General features: G+C 43.8%; 1 protein-coding gene across 1 annotated transcript in view; it reads left to right on the plus strand.

Moving 5' to 3' along the window:
* KLF7 (Kruppel like factor 7) overlaps positions 1-24920 on the plus strand; it is a 65774-nt gene that overhangs the window by 22936 nt on the left and 17918 nt on the right. The window contains exon 2 of the mRNA XM_039700307.1: positions 7465-8077. Coding sequence (XP_039556241.1) covers positions 7465-8077 — 613 coding nt within the window. The remainder of the gene's footprint in view (positions 1-7464; positions 8078-24920) is intronic.

Below are 24920 nucleotides of genomic sequence, written 5' to 3' on the forward strand. Positions count from 1 at the left end.
AATGCTAAACCAAAGCTGCTTCCAAACTGGATGGCAACAGGTTAAATACAGGCTTGATGAAGTTTGGAGGAAAGTTTGCAGTGAGGGCCACTAGCCAGCTCACTCAAAGCCATCCAAGGTTGTTATATAAATAAATGCTCTCTTCAGAAACATTTTTAAACATTCTTACTTTATATATAATCTTTCAAATGGTCATTGTATGGCTACTTGCTGTCTTGACTGTATGGCAGCATGCAGGGTATGTGGTGGTGTGCCAGCACACATGGCTTTTATCATATTTTGATACTAGCACAATGGATTGCTTGCACTTTTGAATTCTTGATTTGGCTATCCTTAATCCTTTGCTGACATTGATGCTATTTTTTGTTGTTGTGACTGGTCACAGATATTTTTTCTGTCTTTATTAAACGGTCAAAAAAAACAACAAAAGCCCTCCAAAGCCCTGGTTCAGTGTTTGCAGATTTCTTTCATCCTTTTTTTTTTTTTCCCCTATCTAGATGCCTATCAAATTCAGCCATGCTTAGCTGCAGTCCTTTGTTCAGTATCTCATAACCAGTGCACTGCCATTCTCTATGCTTAAGGCCCAAATACCACAGATTTTTATTGAAAAAAATTCGGCTTGTCCATTCAAAAGAATATTAGTTAGATAAAGATGTATTTCATTATCACCAAGTTAGGGAACAAAGCCTGATTTTTACTCCTTGGTCAGAGTTATGGGTTCAGGCTTTTTTCCTATTTGAGAAATTTTTTATCCCCCATTTCTGCTGGTGAAAATTGGTAATTTCTGGTAAAGTTGATTTTGATCTTTTGATCTTTAGAGTCTGATTAAAATCTTTGATAACCCTGGTTACATCATGCCCCAGTGCAACAGGAAAATGAGTCATGTTTATATGAAAGTAGTGATTCTGTCCTTTATACCCACATTTTTACTTTGAAATTATCTTTGCTGAATGCAGTTGAGGATTCTGATTTCAGCATTTCTAACACTCTGAAGAAGTATAAGAGGAGAAGATCCAGGGAGAAAGCCATTTGGGTCGTGGTAGGAGCATTTATTGAGAGTGCTGTTGTGCATGAATAGCAGTGAATGGGCTGGTTTGGCTAAATACACTTCCTCAATGTTCATTCTTTGGGCTGAGACCAAGAGGAAGAGTGGGCACAGGCCATTATTGTATTGAAGAAATTAGCAAACAGAGACTTCAGTTCTGTGTAGGGGAGTCAAGAATTGATAGACTTGTTCATTTCAGACTGGTGGGATGGTGTTAGGGAGGACTGGCTTGGTGCTCAGGCGTGTGTTGAACTTACCACAGGAAAACAAGTCTTTGCATATCATATGATCTTTCTTTGCTGGCTGTGCCTGTGCCTGCTTTTTGCACTTGGCAAAAGCTTGTTTGTTCAGCATCCAGTTAACTTGATTTCTTTAGTATATACAAGGGATTAGGAACATGCATACAAATATCCACTGCAAATCAACTGTCCATAAGTATCTTATTGTTGTACCTGAAAATTAGTTTTAGCTCTCTTTTTTTTTTAATGAACTATATAACACATAGGCAAGATGCACTGACATGTGACTAGTTTTGTCTTACAACCTTTGCAATAGAAATTATTTGCTATTGCTTGAAACTTTCTTATATATTCCATTTCAGGCTACAGTTTTCCATTTTTCTCAAGTGTATTTTGCAAAACTACTTATTTTAATACTAAAACTCTGTTTATTTTATTCTGTCCCAAATGTTAAGCTTATGATGTGCTGCAGCTTTTTCATGACTAGCAACTGCCCAGTAAAAGTTGCCAAGAGGAAAAGCTGGAGGTTTTGGCAGCTGGGTGGGAACAGATGACAATCTTGGAATAGATGGGCAAGAGTATTGGGCTTTGTTGTTGTTGTTCAGGAAGTAATGAAGGCTTTTGGCAGTGGGAAGAAGATCCATTGTTCAAATCTTGTTTTAGGGTTAAGGATAAAAAATAGCATGGTGTTTCAGGGGAGGCAGGTGAGTTTTGAATCTCTTATTCCTCTTAACTTCAGGGCTGCCCCACAACATTCAGTTCAATTTCTGCCTGTGGTATCAGCAGTGCAAGTGTCAGTGTCGCTCAGAGCTTTTGCTGTTTTGGTGCACAATGAAACACTGATACTGGGCACTGGACCTGGTGCCACTGTTTGCTCTGAGCGTGAATGAACAGCAGTGGCACTGACCTTACTGTCACTGTTTTGGGCTGTCTTCAATTGGAGACAGTTCCTCCTTCAATGCAGTCTTGAGATTTTCACCGGTTTTACAGATGAGGTCCCTCTTTTACTTGCCAGTGGAAAGCAGTGGGGTCATGATGAAAGTTGAAATTTGACCTTCACTATTGCATGTGTAACTCTGCTTTGCTTGTGTAAATTACAAAGAGAATCCTTTCAAGTATTGTAAACAGACCTGGTAGATCAGACCTGCTTGTCAGCCGTATTAGACATTTTCATTTTCTGTCACAGCCTGATCTAAGTATCCAACTTCCTAATTAGGTTTTGGATAACTTCCAAGCTCAGTGCTTGATGTCCAATTATATCTGCAGTAAAATGGCACTTAGAAGTAACTAGCACTTCCAGAAAGGAACTTCTGATGATCTGCTAGAAAAATTCAGAATCAAGACATTATAAAATACTTCAGCATCAATAAAACAGAGGAAGCCAATGAACATATTGATACAGTGCCTTCCCTGATGTTCTGTCCTCAAATTATTATAAGTGTTTGGACTTTTTTTTTACACAGAACTCTATTGTTGCTATATTGTCCTATCTTTACCTGTGCAAAAACACCCAGAAGTTTGAGTGCTTTAAAGACTTCACAACGTGGGCAGGTGCTTCTCAAGCGTCCTGTTATTTTTCAAAAATCTGTATGTATGGGTGAAATTCCAGTACATAACATGGTTGTCAACCAAGACTAGTTCTTTGCATTTCACTGGGGCAAGTTTAGATTTATACCCTGAGAACTAGGATGGGCATGTCTTTCCCCTGTCATTCTCTAAAGGGGAGATACACTGCCTTGAGGCTTGGCACATTGATGATGGTGGTGGTCCCAGCTAGAACCTTCCTTCTGGTTCCTCTCTTAGGAGAGACATAAAGTCAAACATCAGCATCATGAGTGATGACTCCAGTTCCTTCATGTCTAGATTTTGAATGTTCTGGGTCACCTTTAACCTGGATAGCTGGTAGACACCTTAAAATACAGACTCTGAACCAAATCAAGTGTCTTCAAGTCTGGGAGGGATTGCAGAATCTGAGGTTTGTCTTCTTGTTGCAGTTAGTGGCAAAACTATCTTGATTTCTGCTGGCTGTAGAGTTAGGTGAGTACTAAGCTCTGCTGAAAATGCTACACATGTATCACATCTCTGCTGTCAGAGGCACACACTGGATTTCTCTTGTGTTGTATTTCATAGTGGTGAGCATACTCAATGTGTTTCATAAATAATCTTTACTTTCAGTAAATGAGCTTTAGAGGTAAGAATCCAACTAGATTAGAGGTCATACCTTTCTCAATTGACAAATGTACTGAGCACTGAATTTTCCTGGACCAGTGCACTGCAAACTCTGAAAGGACTAACAAGAAGTAGGTCCTTAGCAGGCATATGACAGCTCTACAGTGGCTGTTTTGTACTGTGTGAAGGATCTGGTACTGCACATGGAAGTGTCATGGTGTGCAGTTTACATGTATTCTGCCACTACATGTGCCCCAGAGGGCCTGGATGATAGTGTAATATGGGGAACAAAGAGATGTTTTGAGTTACTGGGAGGGAACACACAGCATTTCTTGCAAGTGATGGAACTGTTCCTCTGCTGGGGAAGTGAGACTTTTTGCAATTGTATCTGAAACTGAAAAATCAGACAAAGGCCTTGACAGGATTGTCCACATGCCAAACAGTTGTCTTTTTCCATCTGGCTTACTTCAAGTATGTGGGGTCTCACAAAGTCACATCCTATTATTTGTCAGCCATGAATCATCATTTCTTTTAACTGGTTAAATTGAGGAGCAAGGTGCAAGAAGAATAACTCTCATTAATCAGGGCAGATGGGTTGAATTAGTGGGTCACACTTTTTTATCCTTAGCCACTGGAACTGGCTTGACAGCCAGCAGCAGTCTTATGGATCTTCTTTTTTTCCTGAAGGGAGCCATCTTCTCCTTCCCTTTGCAAGTTTTAAAGTCTTTATTGCTATGTATCATACAGGCACTGGATAAGAAAGTTTCATACCCACCATGTTGCCTGCAGTGTGGCAACTAAAGGGTAGTGGGACTTCCTGCCACGTGTGGCGTTCTCCATCTGTTACACAAAGCTCCCTCTCTTGCACCAGTGATGAGGAGAACCTGCACCGTCCGGCAGAACTTTGACAAGAGCAGCTCACTCCTGTCTGAGATAGTCTTGAACTATTTTCCTACCAGGCTGGTAGTGGAAGTGGAGATCTATAGGGATTCACCATCATCTGAATTCAGCAGTTTGGCTTTGTGTCTCTGTAGATAGTGGTCCTGCTCCTCCCACAAAAAACAAACAAACAAACAAAATCCAAACCAAAACAACAACAACAAACAAAAACCCAGTCGTTTTTTATGTGCTCAGTGGTAAATAGCTTTGTGGGAATGAAAACCAAAGAACTTTTCTGCTCCTCCTAGTGGTCTGCCAGACTGGAGTGGGGACCTTGGTGGTCTCAGCCTGACTGGTTTCTCTAGGTCAGTGCTCAAGACGAGGTGGTGGGCTTAGTTGGCCCAAAAATTGTCATGCCAGAGCAAAGAGTGAAGAAAGCAGGCTGGTTTCTAAACCTTTCCTCACCACTCCCTGGGAGATTGGGACCGCCAGAAGAGAAGGTCACATAAGGTACTTGGAATAAGCTGGGAAGTGCATATGGGGAAAGATTCTTTGTTTCTGCCACCAAAAAAAAGGTGCAGCAGCAGGTAGGGCCCTGGCAGGAGGTAAAGGAAGGGCTGTGGCCATAACCCCTCGCCAGGCTTTGTCTGCCATGCAGATTAGGTGCAGGGCTTTTCTGGCTCAGCAGTTGCTAGGTTCTTCCCTGCTATTGACTTGGTGGAGAGGCTGAGGGGGGTGGGTGGGAGGGACTGCATTACATTGTTTCTTTGAGTTGTTTTTCTCCCCCCTTCTATGGGGAGATGGGCTTGATCCTCTGGTTTTGGATTTCAGAGGCAGAAGGCAAGACATGACCAGCTGGTGTCTTGAAATGGCACAGGTGCAGTGGCTGCGGGAGGGGGGAGCCAGGAATAATTACAGGTTTGTGAAGCATCAGGCTCTGCCTGAAAAGGCTCATCGAGAAACTGCTCTTTATGGAAAATTAATGGTGAAGCTGGAAAAACTGTCAGGCCCACTATTGTTGTCATGGGGTAGTGATGCCTTAAAGGAGCAGCACCTCCTGCTCGCCTCCCCTCCACGGGCAGCCCAGAGCTGGCGTGCAGCTTTCTGATCCCACAGCGATTGAAATTTCATGTCACTGTCATCAGATTTAATGGCCTTGAGTCCTTGTCTCTTCTCCCTGCTGCTACCCTCCCCCTTTCCACCCCTAATTTGTGATTATGCTTGCTCTTTCCTTTGGAAGCCTTTTATTTATTTGGCCCCTAAACCTGTTTCTGCCCCATTGGATGAAGGCTAAGTGTACCAGAAAGCCCAAATTACATGATGTGAAGAACTCAAAAGCATTGCCTCTCCTGGTGGTGGGGGTTATTACTGAAAGACTATATAGCATATTGGAAAGCTTCTCCCAAAACCCATTAGGATTTATCTGGGGAGAGACCAGACTCCCAGCTAAAGCTGTTTCTCATGGTCCCAGAAATGCACCTTATAAAGGAAATGGAAAGGTTGCTAAGGCAAGTACAATTGATGTGTCCCACACCCTGGCCTGTGTACAGACAGTCTCATACCTCTGAATATAACATTCATGCTAAACTATAGCATGTCTCACCTGCATATATTCTGTTCTGTTGCTTTTTGTCCATCTCTACAGTTCAGATCTATAATCAGCTATTACTTAAAAAATTAACAACAGTGTGTCAGATTTTGTGGTGAACTTGAAAGTCATCTCACCACATTGTATCTGTAACCAGCAGTGCTGTTTCGTGGGAGCTTTGAAAGTAATAATCTCAAATTACCTGCCAGTTCCTAGAGAGCTGTCAGTGGGGCCTCCTTACATTCCTGTTGATGGGACCTTTGTACTCTGAAGGCAGAAGTCTCTCTCTCTCCTCTGGTCATATGAAGCTTTTATTTCTTGATCAGATGCTGGACTCTCCAGATTGAGATGTAGTTGGGTCACCAGCTCCCATAGATTAAAAATTTTTTTACTAAAACCCCTTTCTTAATATTGGTAGAAGTGTTCTCTGAGGAGCAGTTTTTGGAGGTTTCTAAAATGTATTAGTTAGAATGTCTCTTTCTCCATGTCCTATGAAATCTCAGTGGTGGTATTAAACCAGCTATCTTTTCAAGCTGCAAGAAATGAAAAACAGTTCTAATAAACTCCATTAAAAGCTCCTGAAACTACAGCAAATGGTTCTCTGTAAACAATAAAAGTTTTTAATGTTGGCTGTGGAGGACGCTGCGGCAGTGCTTTGGTGGCTGAAGGCTTTATTGGGGCAAGCTTGGGACACTTCATAATAAGGCACATTGATGTAGGAGCTTCATCCCATCCTTGTGCTGATGATCACTGCTGTGGAGGTGCAGGAGCACATTTTTATGTGGCAGCCTCTTTGACTGCAATTTCACCTACTTTTTAATAAAGGGGTGAGTGTGTGTTTGTGTGCAAGTCTAACATCCTGTACACAGGAAGCTCCATTTGACCAGATGTGCCAAAACTCCCTCTAAAACTGACAGTAGATAGTTGTTTTTTCTGTCACCTATCCTTCTCTCAGGCCCTTTAAACAAGCTGTGGTCTCACGGGAAGCTTTTCTACCTCCGATCTTAAAAAGCCACACTTTAGGATTATGTTGTTTGAGGAAGGTTAGGCCCCAGCCAACTACAGTGAGTTAAATTTGGAGAGAACGTTAATGTTTGTGAAGGAAGAGGAAGCAGTTATTTGGAGAGGTGACTTTTTTGTTTGTACATGCCAAATGATGAGTGTATTAGGATAGCTTCATATGGAAATGAAAGATTATACTTTAAGTTGGGAAGCCCCTGGTGCCTGTGGAACAATTTTAATGAAACAGATTAAACAGATTTTAATGAAAACGTAGTGGATAGTTTCTGGTTGTTGTATCTTCGCTTCTAGTGTAATACCTGCTACCATATGTGGGTATTCCCAGACTATCTCTAAGCAGCCTCAAACAAGTGTCAAATCCTCATGGTCTCCCAGTGTGTGGCTATCTCACCAGAAGATTGGTGTTGATGAGTGCTGTCTTGGAACACCTCTGGACCATGTTCTCCTGCCCTCGGTGGCAGCCGTGCTGTAACCTCTCTCTGACAGCCATTTCTCTCCCTCCCCTCTCCCTTTCCCTTCTGCAGACATGCCTGGAGTTGGAGCGATACCTTCAGACTGAGCCACGGAAGATCTCTGAGACCTTTGGTGAGGATTTGGACTGCTTCCTTCATGCCTCCTCAGCCCCGGACGCAGAGGACAATATCCGACGGCTGGACCCCATCCTTTTACCCGTGGAGACGAGTACGTGTGACAAAAGCGCCAACATGGACATTATCCTCTCCCGTGACAAACTGCTGTCTGAGACGTGCCTCAGCTCGCAGTCCACCAGCTCTTCCACAGAAGGCTACACAGCCGTCAACCAGGCCCAGCTCAATGCAGTAACCTCATTAACCCCCCCTTCCTCTCCGGAGCTCAGCCGCCACCTCGTGAAAACCCCACAGACTCTCTCAGCAGTGGATGGCACAGTGACATTGAAACTGGTAGCCAAGAAAACTTCACTCAGCTCTGTGAAAGTGGGTGTAGCAACAGCGACTGCGGGGACAATAAAAAGTGGGCAAAGTGACAGTGAGCAAGGAGGTACAGGGACAGAAGCATCCCCAGAAAACAAGAAGAGGGTTCATCGCTGTCAATTTAATGGGTGCCGGAAAGTTTATACAAAGAGCTCCCACTTAAAGGCTCACCAGAGGACTCATACAGGTACTTATGCAGGGTGCTTCTCTCATCTTGTCCTGCCACCTACCCGTAACCATCTCTTTTTATTCTCATTTAGGGAAAAAAAAAATCTCTTTTGAAAGTCCAAGTTTCTGTCTATCAAACAGGGCAGTGGAAAATATGATAGTCCAGCAAATGTACCATTATTCAGTAGAACAGAGGAGTGTTCACCATCTACCATTAACCTGTTGGGGTTTCATATGTCTTACAGGGCTTGATGCAGAGTAATTTTAGGATACTTAAGGGATGTAGATGTATCATTCATGTTAAAGCTATGTGCATGTCACTGGGTTTTTGGCACTCACTTCCCCAAGACAACTTTAAAAATGTAAAGTTTAGTGAAGTGTTATTTTCTTCAAATAGAAAATAGCGTGGGTAAGTTTTTGGTGCCATTTGTATGGGAGAAAGAGAAATGTGTTTCAGATCTTAAATATGTGGTTTAGGAATAATCTGTGCATGAGGCAGCGTGTGTATGTGCAGACATGTAGGCATGCAGAGGCACATACCCTTCAGATACTCATGATCTTGGCCTTCTGTGCTAAAATATAGTGAGAACAAATAAAAGAATGACACGGAGTTTGGATGAAATAATGTAGGTAGAGAGGGAAATGTGTGGATAGATGTGAGGCTGTTATTTTGGGTAACATTTACAAATGTTATATATATATATCTGTGTGTAAGCTGGTTGAGGCATACTGAATTGGCTTAGGCTGGCTGTTCAGATTCCCTCCTCTCATTTCTTCATGGTCCCCAGCAGCTTTTCAGCTGGTATTCATTGGCATTAATAGCTATGCAGTTCACACACGTTGCTGCTTTGTTCTAAGCTTCACACGTGATGAGAGATGATAAATTCCCATTAGCACTGTCTTATCATGTGATTATTCTTGTTTCCAGAGGGATTGCTATAATCAGTTTTCTCAATTTTACTGTAAAATGTGTGGTCTCTTACAATAACTGCACATTTAGTTCACGATCTTATCGTGCAGGCAGATTCCTAGAAGCAAGGTTGTTCTTGCAAGGTAGAAAATAACACGTTGGACCAACACAGTAAATCAGATAAATATGTGGGTTGTTAAGAGAGCTGCATCCATCACATACTAGCAGCACTGTAAAAGTTACATGGTCTGAAGTATAAATCATAGCAAGACATAAAAGGCATTGATCTTTTTATATGGGCTTTCTAGTGCTTTTACTGGGGATAGCTGCCTTGCCAGAAGTGACCTCACCTGTGATTCAGTGATTTGAAAGCCAGTGAAAGTAGTACAGTAATTTTAAAATCAGCATCAACATGGTCAGAATGTTGGTTCCTTGTAGCGCCAATGCTGCTGTGAGGGCTTCTCCCTGCTGGTGCTGGCCAGTGGGACATCCCAGCCAAGGCCTTCCAGCACATGATGGAGCTTCCATGAAACAACAAATGAAGAGTGTGCGAGCTGTTGACCCAGTGATGTTGTCTGTTCAGATATGACCCCCATGTTCGTTCTCAAGCTGGAAGTGATGGGTCTTACACAGCTTTTCCTGAGGCTATTCACGGATATGACACAATAGTGTGGAAAGGGTGAACTTGTGAAGTTTTCCTGCTGTTGTCATGCAAATGGAAATATGGAAAAGGAATCATGAGGAGGACTTACAAAAACTTATAATTTCTCAGCACCTTTACCCTTTGGTGTCAAAATCTTGTAAGAGTTTGCATGCTTTTGAATGCAGCCTTAGGCCTTGAATTTTCTGAGGCCAAAACCTTTCCTCTCTAACATTACTATATGAAATCTTACATTTTACAATTAACCCACAATGAGAAACGTTTCTCACTGGTCCTGTGATCTTTCTGTTGAATAGCCTAGGATTGTGGTGATGCCATGACGTGCTGAGCCTGCCCATCCACAGCAGTGCATGATGTGGTGAGAAAGGCATGTCTGCCTTTGCTGGCAGATAGGGAAGACCTTTATCAGATTATGAGACTGCAGCTGCCTGGGTGCAGAGCCCAGACCTCCCATTCCCAGCTCCTCACCTGGTGGGATCAGCCACTCCTCTGGTCTTGCCAGTTAAACCATCAGTGGTTTAAACAGCCCCAAATTATGGGAGTGTTTCTGTTTGCATTCACCATGTCCTGAGCAGATAGCTCAGGTTGTTAGGAAAGCAGGAAGGCAAAATCAAGAGGGAATACAAGCTTGGAGTGATGATCTCTCCTGTCCTAACAGCTGTAGCTGCCCTGCCCCTACCCATGTCCTAGCTATGCACAGCTTTGTAGAGAGCATGGTTACCCTTTGTGATGAGGACTAAATGCAGCCTTGTTAAAACACATCTTTGATGCAGGAAACCTGTCTCTCATTTTGTCTGTGGAAAGCAGGTTGTCTAAATACCTGTGAACATTTACATCCTGCCAGCAACCTGAGTAAATCGAGGGAAGGAGTGTGATAGGCTTAGCTAAACAGCTTATTTGAGTCTGGAGCACAAAGTCACTCAGACTCCTTCATACTGCTTGCATGTTCTGTTCCCTAAAAACGCGCTGACTGCTGGATGCCTTAAATGAGAGCTGGTACAATCAAGACATCTAATGTGCTCACACTGGCCTCTTCAGCGGGGTTCCCCACAGGGAGCTCCTGCCTCTGGTGGAAAACGTGGGACAGAGGGGAGTAGCTATGGATATTTGGGACTGAATTATAAATGTCAGGGCTGTGTCCTTTCCCATGCAGCCTTCAGGGCATGGGACAAGGAGCCCTTTTCTCCATGGACGCTTTGTTTTTTTCTTGCCTGAGCTGAGTGTGCTGTGGGTTGCAAATGCACCTAGCAGTGCCAATGGCTAGTAGCCACTTGGCTTGGTCAGAGGGTCTGAAATGATTGCAAGATATTTTCCTTTGGCTGGTGGTTTGTTAGTGTGTCATGCGAGAGCAGCGTGCCAGTGTGGGCTCTGTGGAAGGGGTGTGAGCGCCCGGCAGACAAAGAGCTCCCAGTGCGGGGTTCACAGGCAGAGAGGCAGATGTGGGCTGGTCACTCAGCTTGCATGTGCAAAGTCCACTTGCTGGATCAAAGGGATTTACTGCAGGGCATGAAAACAAGAAACCTTGGGCTGGGGAGCGGGTGGGGGGTGGAAGGCGGCGGAAGGAGGCTGCATTCCTTTCATTCATATGTAAGGCTGACCAGACAGACGCTGGCTGCTGTTCCTGCTGCTGCGTGATGAGCCAGGCTGGGCTGCAGGCAATGCAGGCTGATAGCAGTTTGCTAGATTGGGAACAATCCTCTCTCGGGGTTTTACTTTGCTGAGAAGCCCAGGGACCATCAAACCCCACATTTCACATTTCACTTGGTGCATCTTCCACGTTACTGTCCCACATCTCATCTGTAAGAGAATCAGGACAGCACTATAAGGACCATCAGTGGTCGAACTGGTTATGAAACCACCTTCTGGATGACCTTTGGAGAGGGAAAAACAATCATCTGTGTGGGAGAGAATTTAATCTGGAAGGGAAAGGGAAAAACACTGTCTGTATGGAAAGGGAAATGAAAATATTTGACTGAACTCAAAGCAAGCTGGGGCATCTAAAATTAAGGATGTGCAAAGGAGCTAAGAGCAGTGGTGGGACTGACTGTCAGAGTGCAGCAAAGAAGCCCCTCAGGGAAGAAATAGCAGCTGGACCTGTAAACAGGAGGAAAAGGTGAGCTAGAGGTTTGGGAAAACCATACTGCCAGTGTGAGGGTGCAGTAAAAACATCTAAAGAAGGAGCAAGCAGGACTGGCATGGTAATTCAACCCTAGCACATTCTCTCATGGTTATTTGTGGAGTAGACATCAGTGCAAACAATGGCATTTTCTCTCTTTTGAGAGAGGAAAATTTTCATCCTGCCTTCACACATGCATGGAGATGAATTGTCAATGTAATGGAGAGTGGAGAGGAAAGGAATTCCAATGAGCCAAACCCCATGTATAATCATCAGTACTTCCTAAATTAGAAAACAGGATATTGCTGGAGAGTGTCTGAATGCAAATAAGTCTAAGGGTGAGCTGGCCTGTGACCTATGGAAAGATTAGTCATGGGATGTGACTGTCTCCCAGATCAGAGACTGCTGGAGATTTCTATCTCCTGACAAAACCATTCCTATCAGCCTTCCTTGCAGTAATTTGCAGGGAAAGGTGTAAGATGGTGTGGATACTTTCTGACCGCGATGATGCAGCACATGAAAACTGGCCAGGAAATCCTTAAGATTGGGACAGTGATAAAAAAATTACCCTTATGGGGTTCTGCTAGGATTTGCATTTTACAAGTATCAGAAGGTTTGCCTTTTTTTTTTTTCTTTATCCATCCACAACCAGGATTGAATACAACTGAAGCTCAAGTCTGAGAAACAACAGTTGGGCACCTCACATCTATATTTAGGTTTTTAAGGGCTAAACAGTGGGAAATACCCATGTAAATAGATGTTACTAGTCTACATGTGATCTTAAGATAGCACTTCTTCAAGTGGGGTTTGTTTCACATTGTCAGGATGTCTTATTTTAAATTATATAGTTGTTTGATCCAAAATGCTGGGTGAGAGTAACTAAAACAAACAAATCCACCCTGCAAGAAAACAAAGTACTACATTTGCAAGAAAAAGATGAGACACAAGAGATTAGAAAGAGCATTAACCAACAGAAGGTTTTTGAGATGGCATATCAAATAATAGAGAAGAACTTTCTCCAGGTGTTGGAGATGAAAGAGAAAATATCTGGAATATGGAAATTACTGGAGGGGACAAAGTTGAGGAGAGTAGGCTGGATGATAGGTAAAGAAGATTAATACAAAGTAAAGGAATAACAGAGAAAATAGACTCTGTGTCAGTGATAGCACATGAATGGGAAACTGCATTGCTATTGTTTTAGTGTAGTAGCATCTGTGAACAGAAAGCCAGTGAAGAGAAAGAAAAAACAAGTATCCAAGCACAGCAGCAATTCTGCAGGATTCAAGACTGAATAATGGGAAAGCATTTGGGAGAACAGTATTGGTGGCATGGGAGAAATTAAAGCCAAAGCCCAAGATGTTTCGTTGTACAGAGACCCATGGCTTTGTGTTGAGTCCACAGCTCTGCGTGCAGGACTGAAACCTGCCAAGGGGACATGGAGGGACATGTAGGATCCTGAAGCTCCAAAGGCAGCAGCTGAAGCAACAGATGAATACACTGCTGGAAGTGAGAGCCAGGGAATTGAAGGAGGAAGGGTATGTGAAAGACCTTCATTCAGGACTGCATTTTTTGGGGAGCACAGTTGCTTAGCTGATTTGGAAAGATGTGTTTTTGTTGTGATATTGGACTTCTAAAAAGGTTTTTTGTGTAAAAACATAACAAATCTTTATCAAAGCTGATTAAAATAAGCCCAGCTTGATCTTGAACTCCCTTTAACTTTCTGATCTTGAAGCCTTTTAGCCATTTGGCAAGTTTGGAGGGGAGTGTTGTGATTTTGTTGTGGAGAGTCAGAGCCTCATTTCATTATTACAGCAAGAGCTTAGACTTAGGAAGTTACCTTTGAGAACCACCCAGGCAGCAGGAGGATGGCCCCTGCCAAAAGCAACCCTTGCCATTAAAAACACCAGTGGTGTTCATCCATAGATTAGTTGTCAATACCTGAATTCTCAGTCCCATGTTTCTGCTCCATCATTTGCCAAATCAATAGCATGGGACAATCTTATTGTTTGTGTTTGAAAATGTAAATAGGTGTTATTTGTTTGTTTGTTTGCCATATGAGAAGATTTCTGGAACAAGGTAGACCTAGAAATTGGTATTTTCTGTCTGTTCAGCAGCTGCAGGAGGGCAAGTACAGGTGCCTTCAAGTGTTACGGTAGTCCACCTTGGTAAGGTACAGAGGAACCTTCTTGAATTTGTAATTTGGTGTTTTCTTTATACCCATCCACCTGCTCCTGAGTCTCTGTGAAGCACCCAGTGCTGGCCAGTGGGATAGAGATCACAAAAAGAGACTCAAAGAAAAACCCACTAATTTGTCTTCTGCCAATTTCCCTTTGTGTTGCCGCTGTCCCACACTGAATAGAATTGGCAAGTTAACAACAAGAAGCTATGATTTTTGTCCATTTGTCCAAAAGCACTGCCATTTCTAAAGTATTTGAGGTCATGCCTGGGATGAATTGGAGATGTGTCCTCAGAAATGCTGTTTTAGGCTGAGGTGGGCATGACTGGGAGACCTGTAGTGCTCTAGGCAGAAAAAGCCATCTTAAAAGCAGGTTCTGGCTTAGAGGCTTTTCCTGAGCACTGTGTAGGTGTTTGAGTCTGGGTCATATCTGGGCAGAGAGTAGCCAGCAGCCTGGATGGACCTCTCCTAATCCAGAGCCTGTTTTTCCCACCCCATATGGAGACAGTCCCACATGCCTACATACCAGTAGCAGCAACTTGAAAGCAGGAGCAGATGAGCTACAAGGCTTCATGGAAGCTGACCTAAATACAGCAGAGGTGTCCAGGCTTTTGCCAGGGGTGGTGGGGTCCCAAATAGCACAATGGCATAAGCAGTGCCCACCTTATAGCAAAAACCAGCTGCAGGTAGGGAGACCGGCCTGATAGGGATAGGGAATATGAGATACCCATTCAGTCCCATGCTTTCTGGCCCAGGTGTCTGTGAGGCTATTTTTGAAATAAGTTGCATTGTCTGACTCGGGTTCTGTGTCACCACAGGACTTGCTTTTCAGTGCCCAGGATGGTGTTCTGGGCAGTGGTGTGGGACACAGGGTACATCTCCAGCCATCCAGTGCTTGTGTCCACCATTGTCAGCATGTAGTGCCTGGCTTGGTGGGTTTGTGGGAGTGTGATGTAATTCATCTGCCAGGCCTCCCCATACTGATATTTCAGCCATTGTCCCCTTATCACAGGGCTTTATGCTTGGCCTGCTTGATTGCAGCACATGTTTCATAGTTATGGATGACCTGAAAGATACTGTCTGTGGTTAAGTCCACCCCTTGAGCATGAGCCCATCATGTTGCATCTCTTCCCTGAGGACTTGAGCCATCATGGACCCACCAAGCCAAAACTAATTCACCTCTATGTTGCCAGTACAGATCCGTCTGAGACCCTTTCATCTTGGCCAGCCTGATCCACCTGTTCATTGTTGCAATGTTCTTCAGTAGCCCGACTCTTGGGTATGTGGGCATCTGCATGGTGTACTTTTACAGCCAGCTTCTCTACCTGTGGCAATGTCTTGCCACAATTCAGCAGCCTACGGGGGTTCACCTCTGCATTGCCAGTTGGTCTAGCCAGTCCCACAGAACATTTGACAGGAACAAGGCATTAATATTCCTTGGCTACCAGTCATAGTTCATATTATTAATTAATTCATTATTATTCAATCTTCTTTTGGTTTAATTATTTGTTCCTTTTGCACAGTCATCTTCTTCTTTTGAGTTCTCAAATGAGTGCACCATGAGTCGATGATCACAGTCTCCCCCTGCCAAAATTACCCTTTCCCTAGTTTGATGAGTTGGCATTGTTTTTTCCTTGTAACCTGGTCTTGATTGTTTTGTCAGTTGTCTTGGGTTCCTTGGTTTAGAAGAGCGCTTTCATTGGAGGTGATAGAAAAGCCTCATGGCCCTGCATGGCAGGCTGGTTTTGCCCTCCACCCTGTAGAACAATTTGGATCACCTCAAGGTGCTCTTTCCCAGCAGTCTGTCCATACTGAAGATGAGGACATCCATCACCTTCCCTGTCCCTGAGGTTTCTTCACATTTCTCCAGATGCAGAAGGCAATACAAGCTATGCTGAGCAGCCCCAGAGGTTGCCAGGCTGTACAGAGCAACCAGCTGATGTCAAGGGGCAAGGTGGTTCCAAAACTGGCAGAAAGGATAGGGCAGGCTGGAGGCTGCAGTCTCTGGGATAATGGGTGATTGCTTCAGTCACTCAGGAGTGATGTCCAGCCTCTCCCTGACCTGGTGCTGGCATTTGCAAAGGCCAGTGGTGCTGGTCCATTCAGCAGTCGTGCTCTTGGTGACAACAGGTGGTTGCTTTGGACCCTCGGGAATGATGCCCATCCTGAACCTCACCCATTCTTTGGGATTGCAAGGGTCTAGGCTGCTGGTCCATTCTTTGGCCGTACACATGGCAATGAATGACAGAGACAGCCTGTGGAGCACCATGGTCAGGAAGACCGCCAGGATGAGCCTCATTCTGGTCCTTTGCAAGGGTGACATCTTGGCACATGAGCAGCCTCGGCGTGCCATGTTGGTCGCAGTTCTGGCTGTGATGTTCCAGGCTGCCCAGTCTCCATGTGCTTGCACATGTTGGCAATGTGACGTCATGGGCTGCTGTCACACAGGGCTCCGTGACGTCACAACAAGTTTTCTGCCTGGCTGGCAGGCAATGAAAGCAAAATGGAGCTGGGAAGCACCTGGGCAGATGGATTCTGAAGCCTGTCCCCCTGCTCTGACTGCTGGCAGGCACTGAGCCCAGCAGGGGGGTGGCACTGTGTCCCACAGGATTTGCACTGTGAGCTGTGCCCAGACTCCATTCAAGCTGCATTCAGTGTTGTGCCCCAGCTGGGCAGCCATGATATTTTTTCACACAAAATCCTCTTGAGGGCAAAGTGTCAACCCATGTTAAGAGGAAAGCCAAAATTTCATGCATTTTGACAAAAAATCTTAAACCCTCTTGAGCAGGGTCTTGGACAAACTGACCTGTAAGAGGAATAATAGATCATTCTCAACATACCATTACCTTTCACATGTATTTAATCACCTTTTACCACCACAAAGTCAACTGGATACAGTCCACCATATAAAATTTCAAAGGGCCTTACTCCCTTCATAACACGTGTGGTGATTCAGATTCTCACTAAAGCAATAGGTGTAACACATCTACAGTCACCTTTGTGGATTTGCCACCCAGCACCCCTTTCCGTGCAGAACTGTAAATAAGTACTTCAACTCTGTGTGTGGATCAACTTCTTGCACAGTGGCTAAAGCCACCTGACTGCAGAACCAAAATCTTTCCACTGGTCAGCTTTAGACATGATAAGAAGGCTTAGTAAGAATCAAAGTCTTTAAAACACTGCAGGCCAGTTTGCAATCCCAGAAGTCCCCATTTGCAGATAAGCACACAAATGTTGTGTTAGGTAGGTTTGTTCCTGAAGATGTCTGGCTTTCAAAACTCAGAACTGAAAATTGTGGCTGGAAAAACTGAATGCTGAAAAAACATCTGCAAGCATGCTAGCTAAGCTAATGATGACAAACACGAGTTTCAAGATAAGAGCTGATGCCCAGCTGAGAAAGGTGTACTCAACTGTGTGGCCGTGCACATTCAGAGGCTTAGGGGGGATTTATTCCTTCCTCCTGTACATCTGGACTCTCACCACACACAGAAAGTTCTTAATAGCTTAGTTAATATAAACTTCCATTTGTACATCTCGTTGGTCACCTATAAAGTTTGTAAAGCCTTTCCTTCAGAGTGAAATTTTCCACATTTGGGTTTTTTCCAGTATGGTTGTTGTTTGTTATTTTAGAAATCGGAACATGTGTGTTGGAGAGAGGCAGGGAGAAAAAAACTGTGCACAGCGTAACAAGCTTAGCTAAAAACTTGGCCTGTGTAGTTGAAAATAATAGAAGACTTCTATCTGTGAGTATCTGGGTAAAAATTAGCTTGAATTGATTAAGCTATGATCCATTGTAAACTGACTTCCATATGAGTGATATTTTATCATTAATTCTTTGTGAGACCCGTAGAAAAGGTGATTTTTTCTTGGGCTTTGTTTTGGCTTTGAATGTGTGTTAGTAAACAGTTTCATACAGAAAACCTCTTCGTTTTTTGATTTTTCTCCCTGAAGACACAGTGTCACCCAGCAATGGAATGTTGTAATACATTTGTGTTCTCCTTTGGTTACTTGCACTCACCTGGCAGCATGAACGATCTGAGTGCTTTCCAGCTGGTTGCATGTAACCCCCTTAGAGCTAAGGACAAGTAATCCTTTATGCCTTTTCTGAAATCCAGATGGGGAATCTTCCTAGCTGGTAAAATTAATTCTCTTTACTCGCTGCCTTGTGCTCTTGAGATCAGTGTGCTTGGTTCACAAGGGCTGCCCAGCAGCACAGCCAGGGCCTTTCTACTGAGCTCTGCTCAGTGTGGAGCACCTGGGTGCCACCTGCCAGCTGTGCCCAAGGACAGAGAAAGCACCAGGAAAGGTGGGATCTCCTTCAGCCCGTGCCTGCCAGCATGTAGGCAGCTCTGCCTTGGCACCAGGGCAACCTTTAGTGAGGCAACTTGCTAGTGTATTCTTTAAACCCAAGCACATTATTTCCCATTTGCATTTATCCCCAAATCAGATTCAGTATCTGAATGATTCAGATCCTGGATCTTTTTCCATTTTTGTTGTTGACAAAAGTGAGAAATCGGAAGGAATGTATGTTCTTTTCCCCTCGTGTTTTATTCCTGTGCTGTCTCTGCCAGTCTGCATCTTTTTTTTTTTTTGGTCATCTTTTCTCTGATTTTCTGGTGACTAAAGGGAGAAGTGGTAAATGCTGAAAAACATCAGCACTGCAATAGTTTGAATAAGCAAACCTCACATTAATTAGCAAAAATATGGAGCAAAACTGTTAAAAATGTTAGCATCTGAAAAAGGGAAGTCTGTTCCTCTTAATTTTTTTTTGTCATTTCTCAACACGGTCTATGATACATGCATCTCATATTTTTCCTGGCCTATTTGCCTTTATCTGTAGTCTGGAATTTCTCAGAAACTCTTGAACTAAACCATAGGTTTCCAAGGAACACATCATTGATACACTGCTCTAGATTATGGAAATGTGCACCATGTTCCTTAAAGGCTATCTCATTGTCCACCAGCTAAGATACCTTACAAAAAACAAAGGAAAGAGAACATGTTTCTGAGTGCTGGAAAAATCTGATCCAGTGAGCTGCTGATTTTTTTTTTCCTTTTTCATCTGTTCCTTCTGCCGCTGCTACCTTGCTATGCATCTTTGAGCTTGCAGAGCTCCACAGAATCTGAAACTAGAAGCCCTTATTAGAGGACATTTTAAAAAATTTCTTGCTGCTCCTCTGGGGACCGAAGTAATGGCAGCTTGAAGCAGCAGAGAATGTGTAATTAGGGCAAACAGCGATGCCTCTCGTGATCGGGAGAAACAGGAGGAGAGGAGGGGAAGCGCAACAGCGCGGCGTGCCCAGGCTGTTACTAGGAGACCCCGGCAGGAAATGCAGGAGATGCGGGCTGCTAATGGGCCGGCCCCGCCGCCTGGGTACCAGCCCGGCTGCTGCACAGCTGCCTCTGCCAGCCCCTTGCCAAGCAATTCCTTTTTTCCTTTTCCTTTCCCTTTTCCTTTCCCTTTTCCTTTCCCTTTTCCCCTTCCCTTTTCCCCTTCCCTTCCCTTCCCTTCCCTTCCCTTCCCTTCCCTTCCCTTCCCTTCCGTTTCTTTTTATGTCTTTTCCTGACTCTTCCTCCCCCTCCACACTCACTTACTCTGGAGGTTTCATTGGGTAGATTTGCTGCTGGTGTTGCAGCCGGGTGCTGGCGTGTCCCCATCGCTCTGCTCCTGTCCCCAGGGCCCGGCCCAGGAGAGGATGTGCTGGCAATTAATGGGGCACAAGTTGGGCTTGTGTGCTCAGGCTGGCACCAGCATGTGTCCCCCAGCCCTGCTCCCCACCATGGAGGAGCTGCCTTCAAAGAGGAGCTGTGGAGAGAGGTTTGAACGGGGAGCACATTGCAAAGGCTTTGTCGCTCTCAATGGGAGTCTTGCACAGACCCAAAGAGATAAAGCCTCCCCTCCTTCAGGGCTCAGTATGGAGGGCAGTGTGTGCTTGTTAAATGCAGCCTCTTGAGTCGAAAATGGAATATTTCCATTTCTTTGAATGTTGCTACATGCTTTGCTTTTCTCTGCTTTTCAGCTAGGCAAGTGGGCTTTGTGGATGTGTGTTAGGTGCTTGTGTGTGCGTAAGACATAATGCTGCAAAAATTGGTTTCTTTTTGTGTCCTGAATGGCTGCATGCTGAAGACTGCTGCTGGCTTGGTAGACGAGCCTTGGCAAGGCCCTTAGGAACTAATCCGGAGCTTTGAAGTTTGTAGAAAGACTGATTGGACATTGGGTCTCCTTCTTAACCTCTTTTCCCCCATCTCTGATATAAATATGATCAGAGTCACCTCTCTATAAGGGCATTTCTGACCTTTTTGGATGAAAGGAACTGTACATCATTCATGGAAATGTACTGCTTTTACACCTGATCATCCCTGCCCTTCTAAAAATAGGTACAACCTTCTCACATTGTGTATTTCACAATCCTGTCACATTCCTCTTCTGCCCCATACTGTCTTCTGCCAGCTTTTCTCTTGTGCTTTGTCAGCCTTTCAAAGGGTTTTCCATTTTTCCAGCAGGTAGCAAAACTGAATAAAATGACAATTTTAATGTTTTTTCTTCTCTTTTTTTTGTGTAGAAAACATTGGCGGACCATTTAAGCACTCACCATTGCCCCCTCCTTTGCACTCCTTTTAAATAATAAAAATATTAATTAGGCTTTCTATTTTCCAACAAAAATCAATTAGGAGTATATTGAGGAATGAAAGGCTCAGAAAAGTATCTGAAATTGATTTTTGTAATTAGTTTTACTGGTTGATGGGTTGCATGCACATACACTTAGATATTAGCATTGATCTCCAGAGGATGTGTGTATTAAATAGCCTGCTCTTCCTTTTTGCTAAAGAAATGAACTTATTAATCTTAAAAAGAGGCTGATGTTGTTGTGCTCTGGACTGCAGCTGCTCACCAGCTTTTTTGTAACCTCACCAGCAGAGCAGCTGCCTGAGCCATGTGATGGTAACGTGCTGAATCTGGTGTGGAAGTGGGAGCGGGTCTGGGACAGCTCCTCTTCTGTGGCTCATATTTCACAAAGTGTGTGTAGGTAATGAGGGAAGACAGGCACTGGTGTTAGGGAGACCTGTCTTGTTAGATTTCATTTTTCAGTGGTCCTTAAACCCAAATGAGATATGTTTCTATTAAATCTCATATAGCACTTTACATAGGAAGAGAGGAGTGACCAGTAACATTTTCTCTTGTGCCATGTGCTGTGTGCTGATGTTCAGCTAATTAGAAGAATTATGGCTTGGCTTCATTGGTATGCCATGTATGTAGCTTGTAAAGCTCTCAGGGACCCTTGGAGATGAAGAGTGCTGCATAAATATAAAATATTGGTAAAGTGAAGCTCCACATTAGGCTTCTCATTGTGCTGAGGCAGACTTTCATCATAAACTGCAGAGCAGCTGGGAATGCCTGCCTGGCATTTCTCTGCAAGGTGCTCTGGGGGCTGCTTCTCCCCCAAAACCACACCAGCCTCTGGCACTTCTGAGCGACTCCTGTCTGCAGCAGCAGCATCCCCACGGGCACTGGCCTCTGAAGGATGCCTGGGTTCATCCTGCAGTGACACTGCTGCTGCTGCAACAGCATGGTCCCACTCACCAGCCCAGGAGCAGTAGTCCCAAAAGGATTTCTCAGGAAGGGTAGCAAGAAAAATCATTAAAACACTCTTAGGGTAGCAAGGAAAGTTATTAAAAGACTCTTAAAAAGCCCTACTTGATTCTTCACACATATCAGACCCCCAGAGCTTCCTTATAAGAAAAATACATGCAAGAAATCTTGTATTTAATTCCTTTTTCCAGTTTGTCTAGTTCTCTGGGAACATCAGTCTTGAAACAAGTGTAGCTGAAAGTGTCTTTCAATACATACTTTTAGAATTGAGACTTTTAGAACTAGTTTCATTTTAAATGTTTTTTTAAATTACAGATTATAAAATGGAAGCAAATATTTGTGATTCTTTCAGACAACTTTTTCCTGGATTTTGAAACTATATTTGAAAAATTCTAAGCATTATAACACATGCTAGTTTTTTCTGTTGTTTTTCTTAAACACACTTTCACATGCTAGCTTTGTGTAGCTGTATAATATTAAGGAGCTCTTCAAACAGTGCAACTAACGTTTGCTTTGAATAGCCTTCAAAATATGCATATAGGCAGAATTTGGTGCTTTCCTCTCAGTTTCTTGAAACGTTTTTGGCTGAATCAAAACGGGGTGTCAAGGGACTAAAGGAGTCCCATGACACTACCACGTTTTAGCACAGAGAAGTATCAGCAAGGATTTTGACTGTGATTCTCCTCTAAAACTCACTGCAGGACTGGGAGCTTAAACTACTTGATTGTTTTACTAAGTGCCCTGCAGAAGAGTGCTGGGGAGGGTAAGGAAATAGATATGGATGGATGGATAACCATAATATCTTTGCTTTCAATTCCATAAAGATACAGGGTGAAATTTGAGCCTAATGAACATTTTTCCAATTACTTGGATGGAGTCAGGGTTTTACCCCATCACACTGGAACTCTGTCATCTTATTGTACACGTCCCTAAATCTGGAGGGTTTTTTTCTTAAAGTCCCTGCTGTTGAAATTCGGGGAATAGAGAGCAAATTTCTTCCTCTGTATTTCAAAATAAATGTTCCTAGCCTGCAGGGCTGCAAAGAGAGGTTTAAAACCATGGCCCTAGGTTATCTACAAAGCAGAAGGCAAATGATGTCTGAATATTATTGTTTTCTTCTTTAAAATCTCATTATTTCTGTAGAAGAGTGCACTCATGACTTTTTAACCCTTGGGATTGGCAATAAATAATGCAGCTATAAGAAGTATAATGTGCCCATTATGTGCTGTAGTTTTGTGATCATGTCCTCAGCTGATCTTGAGTAGGTACCTCTGTGTCCTGTAACCTAATATTTCTGCTAATCACTCTGCTGAAACAGCCTCTCTGAGATGTCTTAGCAAACACTGCCTTACTTCTTGGACAAGAGAAATATGTCTGGGACCTAGAGGAGGGTGCCTGTGAGATGTAGGTGGCAAGGACAGGGGTTCTCTGCATCTTGAGAAGAGACAACATCCCCATACCTGTGTTTTGTGAGGAAATATTTGTAGTGAAGGTTGGTACAGGGTTTACAATTTAAATATGTGTTGGAGCAAAGACCTGGTGTTCTCTGGTTTGTGGCTGGAGAGCAAAGATACAGGTGTGTGCAGCTGAGCTGCTTGCCTGGCCCCCTGCACCATCAAAGCAGAAGAATTCACCTCCAGTTCCAGGCTGCCTGGGTGTGATGTGTCACAGTTCACCCCTGCCTGTGCCTCCCCATTAAATTGAGAAAGCATGCCATAGGTGGCAGTGTCAGATGATGGCTTTCAATATCTAAAGCTGCACGAGATGAAACTCACCAAGAATTGAGGCTGGAAAATAGAGGGAGAAGTTCCAAAGACCGATGTGGTGGTCATTACAGAACCAGCCCAGCTATATCCATCATGTTTTGTTGGAAACCTAGTGTGTGTTTGCCACAGGAGTGGCAAAATGGAATTGTGTGCTTGTGTTTTCATACTTCAAATGATAAATTTTTGTCTTTCAAGCAAAAGCTGTATCAATCATTTGTTTATTTTTGTAACTAGATGCCTAATACTTAGTCTTGCATTCATCTTAGTCACAAAAGGAATGGTGACCTGATTTCAGGGCTGATTTTCAAAGTCTGATGGATTTTTTTGTTATGACTTATAATTTTAGCTTCACTATTGCATGTTTCCCATAAATTTTCAAAGGTCTTTGTCCTCCAGTTACCAGATTGGACCAGGCTGGATGAAATACAGGATGGAGGGCCAGACTGTACTGAAATGTGCTATGGGGGTACTTTAGAAGAAGAAGAGCTCAGTTGCATGAGGTGTCATAAACAGAAGTGGGACAGAGAGCCTGCTCCCCAAGCATCCTAGTCTCAGGGTCTAAATTGTAGTCTAGGAACATGAAAAGGTTAAAATGAGGTATGGACCACGGGACACAGCCACAGTGAAGAGAGCCTGCTTCACAGAAGTGTGCAGTCATGATGGACTGAAACCCTAAGGTATATCTGAAGGGCTAAATGCATTTCTGTAGGACTGTTGTGGTGATACAGCCCTCCCAGACCAGTAGGTTTCAGGACATGGGTCTGTGCACAAGCAGGCATGTGCAGGCTGCTTCTCCGGGATCCTCACGAGGCAACTCAGATGTGTCTGATGTGAGTGTTTCCTGGTGATCAAGTGATCTCTGTTGAGATGAGGCTTTGGTTCAGCCTGGTCAGAGTGTAGATGTGGGGCTTTTTTCCTGTCCCAGGAGCTGCTGTGTGAGTGCACAGCTGGCACACTTCACCTACAGCCTGGCTCCAGCTACAGGACAAGGCTGTGGGCAGCCAGAAATAACACCCTTCCAATGCACATGGTGTGGTGTTGGGTCCTGTGCCCCACTGTCTCACTGCAGCTCTCCTTCACTGTGCTGCACTGCTCTCTGATGCACGTGCTGCCCATGGAAACTACAAGTCAGTAAGCCTGGAATCACTAGGTAGTGTCTCTGACTACCAAGGGAGAAAATAGAAACAGCTGAAAGCCAGTATTCTATGTTGCTTACAGATTTTCCCTGTAAGCAAATTATACATTTTTTTAAAACAAGTGCTCATCTAGAAAAATTGCACAATTCACTGCTTGAATATATCTGCAGTGCTTCCCAGGTGCATTTATGGGTGTGTGGAATCTGAGCCAGCCCCATGGTGTGGAGTAAGTTCTCAACTGAAAGAACTGAGTATTTAACATTTTCCTAGGTATTGGCTTCTTTTTGGATGGGGACTGGCTCCTCCATTGAGTGAGTTTGTATAAATGTGGATTTATGGATTTGTTTAAGGACTGCATAGATCCTTGTGTTGAATAAAGGTGACATAAGGAGTAAAGCCTTCTTCCTGGGAGTGGCTTGCAGGCACAAGTTTTGAATGTGGTTTTTAATTTGAGAAATTAGGAAAAAAGTCAGTGTGGCTCAACTCCGTGATGTTCCTATTTTTAA

The sequence above is a fragment of the Passer montanus genome, unplaced genomic scaffold, assembly GCF_014805655.1.
Source record: "Passer montanus isolate IOZ18808 unplaced genomic scaffold, ASM1480565v1 scaffold1, whole genome shotgun sequence".
Classification (NCBI taxonomy): domain Eukaryota; kingdom Metazoa; phylum Chordata; class Aves; order Passeriformes; family Passeridae; genus Passer; species Passer montanus.